The sequence below is a fragment of the Pelobates fuscus genome, chromosome 9 (genome assembly GCF_036172605.1).
Source record: "Pelobates fuscus isolate aPelFus1 chromosome 9, aPelFus1.pri, whole genome shotgun sequence".
Classification (NCBI taxonomy): domain Eukaryota; kingdom Metazoa; phylum Chordata; class Amphibia; order Anura; family Pelobatidae; genus Pelobates; species Pelobates fuscus.
The window spans coordinates 28282006-28301491 of record NC_086325.1 but is presented as its reverse complement, the minus strand read 5'-3'; the positions used below and the strand labels follow the sequence as shown (position 1 = coordinate 28301491).

The 19486-nt window shown below is 46.7% G+C and overlaps 1 protein-coding gene across 1 annotated transcript; it reads left to right on the top strand.

The window, feature by feature from the left end:
• The first annotated feature begins 14012 nt into the window (after positions 1-14012).
• On the top strand, positions 14013-16416 carry FOXA3 (forkhead box A3). The gene is made up of 2 exons (XM_063433317.1): positions 14013-14126; positions 15365-16416. Exons 1-2 carry the CDS (start codon positions 14067-14069, stop codon positions 16211-16213), a joined length of 909 nt encoding a protein of 302 aa, XP_063289387.1. The 5' UTR covers positions 14013-14066; the 3' UTR covers positions 16214-16416.
• The last annotated feature ends 3070 nt before the right edge of the window (positions 16417-19486 follow it).

Here is a 19486-nt window from a genome sequence, read left to right as displayed (position 1 = left end):
TGTTGTTAGGACATAGCTCTTTCAGCAATCTCGATACTGCGTTGCTTCATTCTGTCAGAGGCCCCATCAGTGGTTGACTAGAAGCTAAAAGGTGTCCTAGCCATCTGGGCATGTTAGGGACTTCTTGGCTGCCCAGGGCAACTTTGATGGGTGGGCTCTGCTGCCAGTGAAATACCTGCCCTGATATGTGACATATCGTATACATGTGTTCAAGGTTGTGCCCACTTGGTATCATGAACAGAGAAACTCGTCAGGGTTTAAAGTCAGTAAAAAAGTCTACAAATAATAGACACCTCTCTTCAGATGTATGAAAAGACAGGCAAAAAAAGATACCTTGACAGAACCAAAAATGACTTGATAAATTCAAAAATGGTTCTTCTATAAAACTAGGCTAAATCGGTCCAATTAAGAGGTTGTTACCCTTCATCTTTCCAGCCTTGTGTTTAAGAGCTTTTCTGGGAAACTCCAACACTACCTGAGCAGAATGCTCTCCTTGGCTGTTCCCACCTCCTATAACCTCCGATCCAGTACCAACACTTTATTTAGTCTACCTCAATACAAAAAGAAAGCAGCCCGATCCTCCTTCTCCTACAGAGCTCCGCAATTGTGGAACGACCTCCCGCACAATTTAAAATCTTCCCTAAGCCTAAAGTCCTTTAAGAGATCCCTCTCTACATACCTTGAAACAGAATGCACCTGTCATGGGTGATTATATATTTCCTACCTGTTCTATGTTAAATTTTGTATATATTGTGTATTAATATTGTTTTTGTATTTTATTGTACCCAAATGTAACAATGCAATGTGTTGTGGACCCAGGACATACTTGAAAACAAGAGAAATCTCAATGTATCTTTCCTGGTAAAATATTTTATAAATAAATAAATCTCGTAACATTCAGCTGATTCCAGTGAATCACATACAATTTTACTGCATCCATAACTGGGTGTGAATGTGTGTATATATATATATATATATATATATATATATATATATAAATATATATGTAAATATATATATTACACACACCTACACAGCATGCAATGTTTAACAATGAACAGACAAAATAAATCCAAGATATTCAAGTTACCAGCACTATTAAGGCCTGCAAGGAGCAGTATAATCTACATCCACAATCAATGGCTGCTCTACGATGGGTCTACTGAATGGACTCCACACTCCTGCCTTACCTTTCTTACCGTAAGAAACTTTGGAAGTGCATGATAAAGGTATCAAAGTATATCAGGCATCAAAAATGTCTGGCCCTATTCATAAGCTACTTATAATAGTACAATTACATTTATAATTCCAATCCCTTTGAATGAGACGGTAATTATAAACCAATATGAGTATGATCGTCTCTTCAATTCTTTTTTCAGTTTTGATCCTTTGATTACGCAGCAGCTGTCAATCTGCATATGAGCTCTTTTAGGCATGCACTCTGCAGACCACATTCTAGTAAAAGGGTTCCAAATCTAATGAGTGAGAAAGTTTCACAGGTCTATGGGCACTATATGCTCACAAGAACCAATGGGCTCAGTGGGAGTGCTGTTTTGCTACCTGCTCCTACTGGCCAGCCGTTAGACATGCATGGGGGCTTAGTGCTGATTAATTAGCAGTGTAAATTTGTCTGTCTACAGCCGTGGGAGCATGTAGCTTTCCGCCATGTATGTCCATCTTTGTGTGTCAGTCGATCTGTCTCAGGTTGTGTCTTTTTCTCTGTACACCAGTCTGTTCGGGGTTTTTGTCTCTAAAACCTTTGTCTCCAAAATATAGATTACCCATCGATCTTTCTCAACCAATATTGCTGCCATGTGAATGGATGTGAGAACGTAAATCGTCTCCACGGTGCTGCATTCAGAATTCCACAGTGGAATATTCTGTAAATAGATGTAGTAATAGACACAAATCTGAATTAATTATGTCAGTGGTTCGGAACCTCTTTCGTTAGTATGGAGAGCTATTCCTCAGTGTTAAAATTACTGCAATGGGGGGGCCGGGCCTGACTCACAAGCTGGCCAGATGTGCTTCCTAGGAGCTCTTGTCAGAACAAGCATTAAACCTGCTAAAATTACAAATTCTGTGTGACAAATAGCTCAGAACACTCATCTGGACCGGAGGAGGTTATCCCGGTTTCCACTAGGACCACTATCTACGCTGCAGTAGTCACTTTCTGAAGTAGAGCCTGAAGCTGCATTGTGACTCCAAGATGGCCGCCGCACCGAAACTTATACTGAGTAAAGTAGGCCCAGAGACCTAGGATTGGGTACAACGCTTCGAGAAATTTCTGGGCTCGTATAGCCTGCCGATCAAGACTTATTGCCTCACCTGTTTGAAAACAGCAAAGACTGAAGAGCACTAACACTGTGACTTCACCCCATCCGGACCCACCGCAAAGCAGAGCCAACCTGCGACCAGCTAGTAAATTACCGAAGGTGGGGAAACGGAGGCAGGTGCCTCGAAAACAGTGGCAATTCCGTCGACATGGTGCTGCAGGGAACAGCTCCCGCTCTGGACCACGGACCTTCCTGGGACACCCCCATGCACCCCGCTTACATCTACTGCACTGTGTGCTACAGAAGTCTGTTACAGAGACCCAAGATCAAGTCCTGCTTGGGGTTCGACAGGGGACTCGTGAGACCGGTACTTTAGACAGCATTTTGGCTCGGGGCTGGAGGGGCACAGATAAGGGGGGCCCCTGTGATCTCTTTCGTCAAGCCACTCTTCACCTTTTGATGGGTACAGGCTGAGATTCCCAACAATTAGATGCAACTCCTACTAAACAGAAGTGTTGGCTATTTGCCCTTATACTGTATATTTTCATGTCCAGTGGTATCTATCAGCAAGCTAAATGACAACCTTACCTTGTGTCTTCTTTGCATTCCTCGTACAACATAGTAGTTCTGATTGTTTATTGCTTAGACTTTTCTGCCTAGCTTGTTTGCCTATGTCTTATGTACTGGGGGGAGGGGGGTTGAAGGGGGGGGGGGGGAGTAGTGCAGTCTCTCTTGACATTACCTAGATCTACAATAACTGTCTACATGCCAAGTATAACCTGTATCTTCTCACAAGCACACCTTGTTGCAAAAATGGTCAACCACATTTTCTCGAAGTTCTAATGGAAATGTTATGTTATCTTTTGTTTTCATTTTTTTGTTTTTAAAAGAAAACTTGACCGCAATCTGCCGCCCAGACGCCGGGATGGATCCCACGACCACGCAGAGCAGCCGAGGCCTGCCATCGCACGCACCTAGGAACCAGGCCACAGACACAGCATGAGCACCAACCGGACACCAGGACTTGAACCACCCACCTACACAGGCCGGCCCCACGGGGCACAAAAGAGCCGCCATCAGTGGCCACCCTTTGGATACAGAAGCCGATGCCACGACGAAGACCGCACTCATTTTGCCCACTCGCAGCCCCCTGAAGCTCAAGTCAGCAACAGACGACCAGGCACCCACATGGACAGCTTCCTCTGAAGCCCTTCATAGACGGACACTGGACACTGGACTCTGGGCTGCAAGTATAACGGGGCAGACATACATACATACATGCAAGACACCAGGGACAGTAATTGAACTCTCTGGGGGGGGGGGTGGGGAGGCGGGAGTGCATGTGGAGCGGGTGGGCGGATGGGGGGGAGGGCATGTGGGGTGGGTGGGCGGATGGGGGGGGGACGAACAGGCTCACAGGGGCCAAAGCAAAGCGTTTTTGGGGGGAAACACTGACGCCACAACACCGGAGTATGGACAGGCCCCTACCACCAGGGGAACATACGGAAGGCAACTGGGTGACTGGGGGACCCCCCTCACGGAGCACAATGGGCATCGAGACAGCTAGGCTCCCCGGGGGGCTACAACCAGACGGAAGGGACCGGACGGCCACTATAGCCCACTACCCCCTGGACCGTAGAGCAGGGGCCCCCTAAGTCCTCATACGCTATGCAACCCACAGAACCCGTAGAGACGGGCCAAGCCCAGACACCAGCTGACCGGACACACCCACCCAGCCGCCCACGCGGTACCCACAGGCACGTCTTAAGGGGGCCAGCAGACCGGAGTCACCAGACGGCTCCGGGATGGGCACCCAGGCTCAACAAGGCCGGAGACACACACCATGACCCCCCCCCGGACAGCATGACCGAGAGACCAGCTGATGGGCCAAACTAACACCCGCTACACCCCCACCAGACGGGCACACACGACAGGGGACCTGGAGCACCTAGACGGGGGAGCCCAGACAACCACCGGCGGAACCCTCAACCACAGCCGCCATCCCAACAAGACACCACTAGGGGCCCCTGACCTCCAACCAGAGAGACCACGACAGGACAATACGGGACCCGGGTGACAACACATGGGGAGACACATAGATGGGGAGCTCAGGCCCTACCCACGCATGGCCACCAGCGAGACGAGGCGCTTGACGCCAGCAACAGACCAGGAACACCACGCGGGGGGCAAAACTGCTAAAGCAACCTAGACGCATACACCAAACCTAGCACCCACGCTAACTGACCTGCACCCTCAGCCCAGATATCAATACGGCAGGTGACCGACAAAGGGAACCACAAAACAACAAACCCAAACAGTAGCAGAACACCGCTGACATACACACACGAAAACAAACACGGCGGGGCCGGACGAACACCACGTCACGCCACAGGCACCTCAGTACCACCCAACACCACATGGCACATGCAGGAAACCACACAACACATCAGGTGACGAGATGGTTGCTCATGCATATTACAAGGCTTATTATTGCAATGACCAGGTTCTTTGTTTATTTGTTTACTTGTTTATATTACCAAAGCTACAACTAATATGTTTTAATGATGTTATGAAAATGTTGCATAAACTATGTTGAAAAGCTGTCACTGACAGGCCTCTAAGCTCAGCACCACCACAAGAGGCGCCAACACCTTCCAAACCTTAGGGAAGAGCAGTTGGCCAGCTACTATGGCCACAGGCCACAACCTTTTCCTCCCTACCCGTGCTCCCCCCCTCTCCCTCCCCTCCCTCCCTCCCTCCCCATAAAACAAGAAACACAGGAAGACACCGGGTACCGAGCTGCCCCGAACAACACCCCCCCACACATTATAACCCACTACGCTACCAATAAATGCAGAGGCACCAACAGCTACAACACGGGCGTCACAGGACCTCAGGCGGGGACACCCACCACGGCAAGGACGAGGGGCTACCGCCCCCGAGCACGCCACCCCCACCACTCAGGGCAGCCACGGATACCATGGACTCACACACAACCCCGCACCACTCCCCTAGTCCTCATTCAGAGCTCAGCCAACACAGCCCCGTACTAGGCAGGCCGAAAGCAGGAACTGCCACGACCCGCCAAAACCCTCCCTCAGGATTTGCACCTTCTAATCCCACTAAGCGGATAGGAGACCGAGCCCTCCCGCCAACCAGACGACTGGCCAGATTGATAAGCCCAGTTACCCCCCCCGCCCCAATTACAGCGACAGCCCCCCGGCCCGCCGCGCGCTCCGGGGTCCCCCCCCAACCCACAACCCCTCCCTACCTCCAACCCGCCACCACCGAGGGCGCAGTGCGGGTCATGGCGCCACCTTCCACGAAGATTCGCCTAACCTCCCTCAATGTGAAGGGGCTACACTCCCCAGGCAAGAGACACGGGTTATTACGATGGGCCAACCGCACGGGGGCAGATATAATCCTACTCCAGGAAACTCACTTCACGGACCGGAAACGTTTCCCTCTAACCAATAGACGCTTCAAACGACACTTTTTAGCTAACTCACCGGACCCAAAGAAAAAAGGAGTTGCAATCCTGTTACGCAACTCCTGCCCTTTGGAAGATATACACACGTATCCAGATCCTGACGGGCGATATCTGATCCTCACAGGACACATGGGTACAACCCCACTCGCCGTATGCTCCCTCTATGCACCGGCCACGCCGGACCCCACCTTCTGGAGCACCTTCAAGTCCCGACTCAGCAGCATCTCGGCCAAACACCTCATCATAGGGGGGGATCTCAACGCGACACACACACCCGCCATAGACCGAAGAGCGCGTGATAACACAATACCGGCCCCAACGAGGAATGACAAGTTATATGCCAACTTCCTCCACGAGACCACGCTCCTGGACGTTTGGAGAGCTCACCACCCGGCAGATAAAGATTTCACCTTCTACTCCCACTCACACCGGTCATATTCCCGCATCGACTGCTTCCTGGTCTCGCAGGCGATCCAGCCCTGGACCACCCACTCACAAATTGGCAACATAACGTGGTCGGACCATGCGGAGATCACGCTGGACCTTCAAATCCCACGGCTATCCTGTCCGTGGCGCTGGCGACTCAATCCGTGGATCCTCCGGGACAAAGAAACAGTACATACCATAACCGACCACCTCAAAACCTATTTCGAGATAAATACAACCGAAGACATGGCCCCGGCAACAGTATGGGCAGCGCACAAAGCGACAATCCGAGGCCACCTGATAGCAATCGCCACGACCCACAAAAAACGACGCCTCCAGGACCTCACAGAAGCATTGGCTAACCTAACTAAGCTCGAAACGTTGCACAAACAAAACCCCTCTGATAAAGTGTTACAGGAACTTACCACCATAAGAGAGCACCTCCGGCGGCTATCCTCAGCAGACGTAGCACGAAACCTTATGTGGGCCAAACAACGCTTTTACGAAAAGGGGAACAAAGCAGACTCCCTCCTGGCTAATTGCCTCAAAAAACGACAGGACAACAAACGAATTGCCAAAATTAGAACCAGCACGGGGGAGCTCACGAAGGACCCAGACACGATAGCGCAAGAATTCCTGCGATATTACACGAAACTATACAACCATGCCGACCCCTCAACAGGGGACGGGTCCCAAAGAGAACGAATTTCATCTTTCTTACAACCGCTCAACCTGCCCACCCTATCCACACAGGCACAGGCACTGATGGAAGCACCCATGGAGGGCGAGGAACTTGCCCAAGTCCTCAAAACGCTGAAGCCACTGAAAAGCCCAGGACCGGACGGCTTCACCGCACTTTACTATAAAACATTCCAGGCAACGCTCCTACCACACCTGTGCAAAACTTTTAACTCTATCCTCCAAGGTAATCGGCTCCCCCCGGACATGCTCGCCGCCGACATATGCCTCCTGCCCAAACCAGGCAAAGAACAGTTAGAACCCGGCCACTACCGGCCCATATCACTTCTAAACACAGATCTGAAAATCCTTACCAAAGCCCTGGCCAACCGTCTCAACACCTTCCTCCCCCAGTTGATACATCCCGACCAGGTCGGCTTCATTCCGAAGCGACAGGCATCGGACAACACCAGAAGAGCCTTCAACACAATCTGGTACACCCAGAATCGGAACATCCCGGCGGTCATGCTCTCGCTGGACGCAGAGAAGGCGTTCGATCGCCTTCTCTGGCCATACATGTTCCAAATACTCACACACCTCAAATTCCCGGCCGGCTTCATGAACGCCCTAGAAGCAATTTACAATCGCCCCACAGGGAAACTTCTTCTACCCAACATCGAGGCCCGAACCTTCACCATACAGAACGGGACCAGACAGGGCTGCCCCCTCTCACCCTTAATCTTTGCAATCTCCCTGGAGCCACTTCTACAGGCCATACGCACCCGCCCGGACATAAAAGGCATCCAAATTAGAAATGAAAAATACGCAGTGGCGGCATATGCGGACGATGTCCTTTTGTCCCTCGCAGACCCGATACCGTCCCTACACGCCACGCTCGAAGTAATAGCCGAATACTCCAGCTTCTCCGGGTACAAAATCAATCAGACAAAATCAGTTCTCATACCAATGGCAATGGAATTGCAACAAATCCAACTCCTACGCAAATCATTTCCCTTCCAAATCTCTACGTCTCATCTCACATACCTGGGCACCCGATTGCCCCCACGCTTGGAAGATACCTACGACCTCAATTACAAACCACTTCTAACAGCAGCTCACCAGGACCTCCAACGCTGGGACAAATTAGGGATCTCATGGATTGGTAGAGTCACAACCATTAAAATGAATTTACTACCACGCTTCCTGTATCTCTTTCAAACACTACCCATCCCCATACAGAAGAAAGATTTTACAGACCTTCAAGCAGCTATTGACAAATTTGTCTGGAGGGGCAAACGACCACGCATTCGTAGATCGACCATGTATGTCCCCAAAACCAGCGGAGGCCTCGGACTACCCAACTTCCAACAATACTATAATGCAGCACAATTGGCCCACGTCCAACATTGGCACGCCCCCCCGAGCACGAAGCGATGGGTGGACCTGGAGCATGATGTCATGGGATGGGATCTACCATCATCATATATGTGGGTGCCCCCCGTGCATCGCCCGCTCCCGCCGCCCACCTCTCCGGCAATCACTCACACGCTAGCGCTGTGGGATAAACTCAACCTCAAATACGAACTGTCCTCTTTCATCTCCCCGGTAACACCAATATACCGGAACAAACTCTTCCCACCAGGGATGGTGGCAAAACACTTCCGCGCGTTTGACCAGAGGGACATCTCCAGACTCCTACACCTATATCAACAAGGGAAAATCATAGACTACAAAGACCTGCCGGACAACGAAACACTTACAACTGCGGACCATTTCCGCTACATCCAGCTCAGAGACCTAGCCAGACAGCCAATCATCAAACAAGCGGGGACCTCGCCCCTAACGCCATTTGAGAAAAGATGCTTCGACGCACCCATGCACTCGGGGCAAATCTCCAGCTTATACGCCACCCTAACAACGCATACCTCACACATCAACCTCACCTATATTGCTGCATGGGAAAGGGACCTGGGACCACCGGAAGAACCGAGCGACTGGGCCGAAATCTGGGAGGCAACAAACTCCCTGACAGTGTGTGTCACCCACAAGGAGCAAGCGTACAAAACGCTGTTCCGGTGGTACTTGACACCGTACAGACTCCACAAAATGGGACAAAAAACAGACACCCTGTGCTGGAAACTGTGTGGCGAAGCTGGCTCCTACATACATTGCTGGTGGTCCTGCCCAAAACTTAAACCACTGTGGGCGGCAATCAGCGGTCTCATAGAACAAATACTCAACAAACCTTACCCGGCGCTACCGTGGACGGCACTACTCAACAAACCGCTGGACTCCCTCACCAGGAGCGAGAACAAGCTAGCCGCAAGGATAACACTAGCGACCAGAAGAGCGATCGCGGAGCGGTGGGCCGACCACCGAATTCCCGCACTCTCAACCATCATCAACAAGATAATAGAAACCCGAGACCTGGACGAGCTCACCGCGCAGATCCACGACTCTTACAAAGCATTTCACCGAACCTGGGATCCCTGGGACATAAACTACCCAACGCTGGACACCATGGTCAGAGCGTAAACGCTCCATCGGACAGCCGGCCCCACCACCTGGCGGACCTCGCGGCATGTCCATACCCCGCACAGCGGACCCACCAACGTCTGCACCCTTCCCCCACAAACCCACTCCCCTCACCCCCCCCCCCCCAGGGGGGGGCCCCGGCGGGCGCGGGCGGCCGGGGGGAACAATACCCACAACCCCACCACAGGACTCCCCAGTTGTTAGAGGAGGAGGAAGCCCAGGAAAGAAAGGGGGCACCCCAGGACAGATCCCATACCCGCCCCTGACCACAACAACCGAACTACTGCCACCCCACGGGACGAAAATGGGAATCCCAACCAAGACGAACACCCGCCCAGAGCCTCAGCACCAGACAGGTAGGACCCAACACGGCACAGCTCCACGGCCCCAACCATTACAACAGGCATGGCAATGGTCCACAAAGACCAGATACCGAGGCCAGAGGCGGGATCCCGCACCGCACAACGACGGGAAGAACCCCGAAGACACTAGGCCTCCACCCTAGGCCCCCCCTGACTACACATTCAAACACCCCCACACACAACCAAGGAAGAAGCAAACAGTGAGAATACCCCCCACCACCGACACGCTTAGGCGGACAGCCAAGCGCACCACAACAAATCACTGACCCTGGCTTCTCTCTCCCCCCCCCCTCTTTTTTTTTTTTTTTTTTTTTTCTTCTTCTTTTCTCCTCTCCCCCTCCTTTCTCTCCCTCCTCCTCTACGGTACCCCCTTCCCCCACAACCCCAACAGAAACAGGAAGAGATACTGCCAACAAGAGAAGCTCATAGACCCCGGGACCAAGTACCCCAGTTCACCCCTACCCGGTTAAAAGGATAATGTACACAAATCAATCAGAGTGGACATGGGATAAATTTGTGAACTGTTTAGGCTCAGCAGCTAGCAACAGCAACACTACCATGAACAACGAGACAGTGTTAGGAAACCGGCTTTAATTGATGTACCACCATGTCATGATCTGTACGTAAGCCTAAATAAGCACCTTGGAAAATAAGGAATTTATAAAAAAAAAAAAAAAAAAAAAAAAAAAGGCAATACCCAACTGTTGTAACTAAGACTGTTGACTAGCACTTATACTCATGGTGAACGACTGCTATAACAGTAGATGGATGATATGTAAACACTGTACCACAAACCAATTCCCAATTTTCTTTTCTGTACCCCCACCCCATAAAACAAAAATCTTTCAAAATAAAGAATTTATAAAAAAAAAAAAAAGAAAACTTGACAATGAACGGCAAGACAACTGTAATGATGTAATCTGCATTACTCTCTTCCTTCTGTATTATGCACAGTATACACATACTATTTCTCGACCAATGTACATGCCAACGCAAACTGTAATGCTGTTTCATATGTCAAGACGAAAATAAAGAAATTAAAAAAAAAAACTGTCTACATGCTTATAATTTGTCAAACCAAACTCATGTATTTCTTACTGCACTACAAAAATAAAGAATTGAATATATATATACTGCAGTGACCTATCCTTCAACTGCTATGTAATATATAACTAAATAATACTGGAAATGCTTTCAATAACAGAGCGTGTTCTATAGTACTGGGAAAGGCAGTGCTGCTACGCTAACTAAGCTGTTGTGGTTGATTACTTGGGTTCTGATGGATAAGTTGCAACCACTGGTGACGCACTGACAAAGCAAACAGACCCAATGTTGGGTCCTGTGCAGCAATGGGTGGGTGTGATTGGTTGAAAGTGTAAGCGGACCACTTTCAGACAATCACAGCTGCCCATTCAGGTATGAATTGGTATGGCTCGAAAGAAGTGTTTAATCTCTTCCTTAGCCACACCTCAAGTAAGGGCCGGAGTATGGGAAGCCATGGACCCCCAATTCAGTGCATGACTGCTCAAAAATCTTTTAACACTGTATCGAGGAACAATGCCAGAGAACTCCAGGCACCAAAACGAATTCAATTAGATTAAATAGTAATAGTGCCATTGGTGTCCCTTTAAGGAAATTTGTGTTTGGACTGATATTTAGTCTTGGTAGGGATTGATTGATGTATGGCACCTAGAAATTTAAGGCACTGTGGGGTATTTAGCCAATATAACTTAACACTATGCCTGTCCTGTTATATTTTGATATCTAATATAGCAGTGTCAATTCCTGATTTTGAAGGTAATTATAAAATAGGGTTAAGGATTGGAAGATATTTAAAATAAACGTTTAATCAAGAGGAGAGGTGTCTATTTAAACATTTCAGCAAATTATAGGCAAGTAATCTACAAATGTACTATTTAACATATTTTTTAAAAATCACTAATAAGGTTCCTAAACAAATTGTAGTGAGCTGATCATAAAATTTAGGCAAAAGTAGCAGATATGGAAAAAGTAGCTACCGTAACTCTGCTATAGTCACACTTTGTCTATTTTACTAAATAAAAAAGATTAAAGGGATAAAGAAATTATTACTATTATATTAATAATATTATTACTCCGAGCAACAATTTTGGAATTAAGTTATTATGGTGCCAGGAGGTCCATGGGGCCAACTTATTTCTATGAGTTAAACCTTTCATGAACCCTTTAACGCCAAAGTCCTCTCTCCAGCGCCATTCTGCTCTGCCCCGTCGTTCTCTGAGATTCTACATACAAGAAGCATTACTACGAAAAGAAGATGTTTACCTTTTTTTGGCTGATTTAATTTGTCACTTTAAAAGCAAAATTAATTAAAAGGTATAGTTTAGACACCATCACAACTCCATCTAGATGACGAGGCCCCCGGTCACATTCTTACCTTTTAGGAGTTAAACCGTTTTTTTAACGGTTTAACCCCAAAGTTGTTTCCAGCACCAATCTAAGCTACCTCCCACCCCCTGGCAGCATCCGGCTTCTGAAATGTTACTTTCAGGAAGCACAGAGTGCCGCCGGGCAGGGGCACCATGATTGTCTGAGAATGCTCAGCTGACACTCTCAGCCAATCAGTGACTCCTCAGTCACAAAACTGCCTTGGAAAAGGTACGTTTGGCTGAGGGCATGAGGGCATCAGCTGATCATTCTCAGCCAATCAGTTGTGCACCTACGAGGGCTTTTTGAATCTGAAATTTCAGAATCCGGATGCCACCGGTGGGGGCAGCTTAAATCGGCACTGGAGGCAACTTTGGGATTAAATCATTCAAGGTGAAGATAAGAATGCACCTAGTTGACTCTTTGCACAATAACAACTTCAATTATATGAAGTTGTTTTGGTGCCTGGAGTGTTCCTTTAATGTATACACAAAGTTGAGGGTCAGATGTCTAACACTGATGGAATTGGGAGCATGGAGTTAAATAATTAATTTACCAAGCAGACATTGCCAGACTTCTACAAGATTTAGATATTTAAAGGGACACTCCAGACCCTTAAAGTACTTTATCTTGCTGAAAGTGTGTGCCCTTTTTATTCCATTTTGCACAAAGTGCAGATTTCAATAGAAACAGACACTTTTATACATTAACCTGGTCACACCACCTCCCCCCCCCCCCCTGACTTTCCAGCACACAACAGGTTCGGTTACTTCCTGGTTGGTTTAGCTCAGTGCAACTAAACTCAGGAGGCAACAATTGCCCAGAGCACCTGCCTTGCAGATACATCTCATTGAGCTGCATTAAGAAGTCTGTGATTGGACCGCCACAGAAAGTCTGGGCGGGGTTAGAAGGGGAGGGCTTGTAAAAGCAGCAGACAATAGATTTGCAGGTTTTGAAAGTGATTTTTATGTATAACTACAATGAAAAAATACATAATTAAATGCATGTAGGATTTCCTTTGGAGTAGATCTACTAAACAGTGATTTTTAATTATTTAGCATTTGGGCATTGAAGTGTCCCTTTAATCTAGGCCTAGATTTAATTATTTTGGATACGCTTTTCAAATGATAACAATCTGTTTTAATTTATTAAGAGAAGTAACTATTTAAGTCTATGGTGAGGTTTGTAAATAAAATAAGTTGGAACTTTCTGTGGTCATAATAAAAGCTCATCCAAAAATATTAAAATCGAGGCCCTAGGCCTAGTCCTTCAAAACTAAGGCTTAGCAAAGAAAGCCCCAAATTTTGAAAAACGCAGGAAGATTTATCCTTTAGTAAAAAATTTGGCTAAAGTTCACAGCAACTGTGTTATCATTTATAGCTCTGTTTTGAGGTAAACAAAAAGGTATTGTAAAAGAACTATGGGGTTTTTCATCTGGAGAGAAATTGCACCAAGATTTCACCATTTAGTATATCTCTCTTCAATTTAGAGGATTTGTAAAGACACAATGGCATATTTAATGAATATTTACAAATAGCAATATTCCAAGACACAGCATTGCCGATTTCTGTCCCTAAATAGCAGCCCATAACAAGCCAATTGAGGTGTGAGGAGTGTTTGGCATGGCTGTATTTACACAGAGAGAAAGGGAGGGAGAGAAGGAAGGCGTGACAGCCCTTGAGTACACATATATACCTGTAAGGGAACCCAGAGAGGGTCTCTCATAATCTAGAAACCCCAGGCCTGTAGACTGTGTGCTGCCCACATTGTTGTCCCAAAAGCTGACAATCAAAACAGCCATATATATATATATATATATATATACACATATATATATATAATTGAAAGGATACTACGGGAAGGGGAGAGGTGTTTTTTGGGGGGCAAGGGGCTATGAGGATGGAGGGTCAGGAGATGCCAGAGTGGACATCATATTGTACGGAGCCTGTGGAGGTAAGTGGCAAAACAATAAACTTCAGTGATACAGGAGAGCATTTATATGAGGGAGACATGAAGGGGGGAGATTTCATTACAGCAACAAAAGAGATCTGAGAGGAGCAAAGACGGGTAATAAGTGTAATGATAGGAAAGTGGGTAAAAGGGTTACATTTGGCCTTAATGAGACTGTGGCCCTCCTCATCTTCTTTTACTTATGTTCCCCATGTTTGTCAAAATGTACATGGTTTTATATTCCCATTGTACAGCACTGCACCATATGTTGGATCTATATTTACAACAACAATAATAAAGAAACATTACATAAAGTTGCCTCGCAGCAAAAGGGTTAAGACCTCACCAGTTCTCTCTCCATGTCTGCATGGTGCCAGCGATTTAATAGTCCTGATACCCACTTCCTCTCTGTGGTAGTGAAAAAGTTAAACCGCTCGACAAGGCACACTTTGTGACCTACAAAGAGTTAATGTAAATGCTTTGCATAATGGCAGACTGGGTACTTGCACTGAAGGTTTCTCTGACGCAAGGAAATGGTTAATTTGCTCAAACGGCTCACTTTCCGATGCAGAGTTAATTTTGTTTCAGGGGTTAAAAGCTGTAAAAGTCTGTAACTTATTCTGTGTGTCTCTTTGAGTAAGGAGAAAGAGTTAGCTGTTCTTCATAATTCACGTTACAACTCTGGAAAGATTCCTTTCTAGCCTAGTCCAGGGGTTAAAAGATTTGCAGCCCTCGCTTGGAAATCAAAATGATTACATGCTTGAAATGTTACATGTAGAGTCTACATTATTTTTGTTGTGGAACACAAGGGGTTAACTATTATGTGGTTGTCATTTTCTGGTAGGTGACCCAGGGATTGGGGGGGGTTGAAGGTCATTTTTTTTCCAGGGGAGTTTCCAGATCCCTCTCTCTAATAGATGTAATGTAAGGCTAACTCTGTTTGAGAGATTATGAGTTAACTGATCTTCTCCAAGGCAAGGAATGTGTTAAACTGAGTGTTTCTCTGAGGCAGGGGAGGGGTTAAGTGATCCCGGATTTAGAACAGGTTACAGGTATCTGTGTATCTTTCTGTTCCGAGGGTGGGAGGGGGGACGAGCGTAAAGGAAAGAAAAGAAAGTCATAAAAAGACGTAACACCTATATAATAAAATATGTAGAACTTAACAAAAAAAATTATGTGGAGAAATGAAAGTACTGTTATTCCTAGTTTTCCAGCACTTATTGAATGCCTTCCCCTTTCAGGTCTACCCTACAGGAACCGCCATGGGTTCTTTGGCACCCCTTAATTCCTACATGACCCTGAACACTGTCGGGCTGCCACCCCCTGGCTCATATCAAGACTCCTCTTCTTCTACTGGCAACCAAGGATCAGGATATCAGGCCTACACATGTCCCAGCCGCCCTCGGGAGGGCATGAAAAGCTACGACAGAAGAACAGTAGGCCACTCCAAACCCCCCTACTCATACATCTCACTTATCACAATGGCTATCAAGCAAGCCCCTAGCAAGATGTTAACACTCAACGAGATCTACCAGTGGATCATGGACCTTTTCCCTTACTATCGTCAAAATCAACAGCGGTGGCAAAACTCAATTCGCCACTCTCTTTCCTTCAATGACTGTTTTGTCAGGGTATCCCGATCCCCCGATCGACCCGGCAAGGGATCGTTTTGGGCTATGCATCCAAATTCAGGAGACATGTTTGAGAACGGCTGCTACTTGAGGAGACAAAAACGGTTCAAACTGGCAGCGCAAGAAAAAACACCCGCACGGACAGGCAAGGAGACGGAGGGAAACAAAAATCCAGAAAAGGAGAGACGCGAAGGAGAGAAGCAGGATTTGGGAGCATGCCAAGCCTCTTTCATGGAAGACCGGGAGGGTGGAAGGGGGATGGGAGGTCATTTTATGGGGTTGGACGTTGATGAACTGGTGAGAGACACACGGTATGACTTTAGCCACCCATTCTCCATTAGCAGTCTAATGGGGGTCGGGGAGCAGGACGCAATGGCTTACAGGATCCCTGAAACCTCAGGTGAGGGTTCAGCTTTCTACCAGGGTGTCTATAGCAGATCCCTCCTGAATGCATCTTAGTTGGTATTCAAGCATTGTTGAGAGCCCTTGAATGTTACACATGTTACAGAAAAGCACAGGACTTAAGTTTACTCACCATTTATTTGTTGCCCACATTGTTTCAATAATGACTCAAATTTCTAAAAGAAAAGATAAAAAGAAAATCAGATATTTTTAAATATAATACCTCACATTTACAAAAACATCCCAGATTCCTTAAATTTTTTTTAAAAAAAATTTTATTGCTTCCCTCAATTTTTTTTTTCCTCCATAGTTTTATGTCACTACAAAAAAACTAGTCAGTTTCTGAACTTGTTTTGTTTTCCTTTTTATACAAAGCATTCTGAAATATAGTCTGAGGGGATTTTATTCCCAACATCAATTTGCATTTTTCTTTAATACGAATAAAAAAAACAAAAAGACAAAGTATGTTTTTTTTTTTTTTCTTTACCAATGTCTATCTTATGATCTTAATGTGGATAGTTACTACTTTTTTTTTTTTTTTAAACAGTAATTTGGGGGGAGGTTCAAATGTATTAAAAAAAAAAAACATTATTAATAAGGTTTCGTTTCATTTGAAATTCTAGATATTACATATTTTTTTTATATCTATTTAACCAAGCAATGCCATAATAAGTGACAAAAATAATTTTGCAACTACAAAGCAGCTCAATGTGATTTACTGCTAAGCAATAAAAATAAACATAGGCCTTAAAGGGACACTATAGTCACCCAGACCACTTCAGCTCAATGAAGTGGTCTGGGTGCCAGGTTTTCCAGGTTTTAACCCTTCAGATGTAAACATAGCAGTTTCAGAGAATCAGTATCAGTTTAATGCGAAAATCGCATTCAGCGTGCAGAACGTCCATAGGAAAGCATTGAGAAATGCTTTCCTATGGACTGTTTGAATGCGCGCGCGGCTCTTGACGCGCATGCGCATTCCGCTCCACCCGGGAGCTGACGTCAGAGGGGGAGGAGAGGTCACCAGCACCGAGGGAACCCGGCGCTGGATTAAAGTAAGTAACTGAATGGGTTTTAACCCCTTCAGCACCAAGGAGGGGGGACCCTGAGGGTGGGGGGGACCTAAGGATTATATAGTGTCAGGAAAACGAGATTGTTTTCCTGACACTATAGTGATCCTTTAAATTCTCCCATGTAAAGATGCTAATTGCATTGAAAAGAAAATGCAAGTTTCTTCTGTACATACTATATATTTCTATTAATGTATGTATTTCTATATGGTGTGGAGAAGAAACAAACCAAATAAAAGTCAGTGATGAGACAAGCACACAACACACACAGATCTGTAATTATCCATAAACTACATTCACCGCCAATCACAGAGTATCCTCTGATCTTAAAGGATAATAATTTGGGTGGATAATCAATCTCACGGATGAGGTGCTTTCATGGATAAATTATATGTAGTGAAAAAGGCATATTATCAGTTTATAAAAATAGATTGTCCATGTTTACAAATTAATCATTTACTTATTGCTTTCCAGAAAAACAAATTTCAAAAGGCAAATCATCTGCCTTTACAATTAACCACACGAGTGCCAGATAAGTCTCAAAAGGCAGATCATTTACCATCAACTACTTGACCGGTGTATAGTCGCCATATGGGCTGGCGGAACCTTGGACAAAAAACCCCCCACATACCTAACCCAATAACACACTGACACCTGGTATATGGGAAAATTTGTCCACAGCTTTATTAAATAATTTAAATAATATATAACGATAATATTGCTTTAAATAAATTAACATATAAACATGGGTCATTGCCCCCACCTTCCGCCCCTCTCATCCGTATCCTTCTTTTTAATAGAGGGCAATGACCCCCAACATAACAAATACAAATATGTAACGACATTTTCCAACCTCGCCAACTTGAACCGAACAAGTGCCAACCATAAGTAACCATGGCAGGGGTATACCCGGATACCCCTGCCCCACCAGGTTCTGAGCCACCTCCAGGACTCGAAACCACCATTGACCATAATTCCACTTTTTTCCATGTTCCTCACGTTCCTCATAGGGAGCCTATGTCCTCTCTCTCAGCTCCCTATCCCGCCGCTGTGAAAAAACGGGAAACCCCTATCTAAACATAAAATATAGGGAGGGTGGGCGGGACAAACTGAACCGGGTAGGAAATTAGAAGTGAACCTTACAAAATGGCTCCTCCCTTAAATAGCCAATCCCACATATCCCATAACCCACCTGTCCTGTCTGTTCCTCCTGGGCCCGCCTCCTAACCCCTGTCAAGGCCCTGTTCCGCTTAAGCTGCGCTTTGGCTACATGGGGCTACATGACCGGTGTATAGTCGCCATATGGGCTGGCGGAACCTTGGACAAAAAACCCCCCACATACCTAACCCAATAACACACTGACACCTGGTATATGGGAAAATTTGTCCACAGCTTTATTAAATAATTTAAATAATATATAACGATAATATTGCTTTAAATAAATTAACATATAAACATGGGTCATTGCCCCCACCTTCCGCCCCTCTCATCCGTATCCTTCTTTTTAATAGAGGGCAATGACCCCCAACATAACAAATACAAATATGTAACGACATTTTCCAACCTCGCCAACTTGAACCGAACAAGTGCCAACCATAAGTAACCATGGCAGGGGTATACCCGGATACCCCTGCCCCACCAGGTTCTGAGCCACCTCCAGGACTCGAAACCACCATTGACCATAATTCCACTTTTTTCCATGTTCCTCACGTTCCTCATAGGGAGCCTATGTCCTCTCTCTCAGCTCCCTATCCCGCCACAAGCTCAGACCTTGACCCCTTAAGCTGTCTGAGCTCCGCCACCCCGGAGAAGGAACGCCCTCTGCATCCCCTCCTGCAGACCCAAGTTTAGCAGGTCGTAACCCACTGCCGAAAGGTGTACACCGTCCGAGCGGTAATACCCATCCAACCCCTCCTCCAGTTCCTGGTGCCTTACCACCACTCCCCCCAGTTTCCTAACAAAACTTGCCATCAGGCTGTTCACCTTACCCCTGCATCTATCAATGGCTACCGGGTCCCGGGCGTAACGCCACCGCTGCCTCGGAACAATCTCCGACCATACCAGCATCACCCCGGGAAGCAGATCAACCAACCGGTTAAGATCCTGCTTCATCCATTTTACCAGTCTCCGCTGCGGGGTGAGGCCCAGGTCATTACCGCCTGCATGTAAAACTAGCATATCTGGCCGCGCCCCGCCTGCGACCATACCAAATATTGCCCTGCAGACGTCCCCCCAGCAGAAGCCCCGATACCCCCACCAGCGC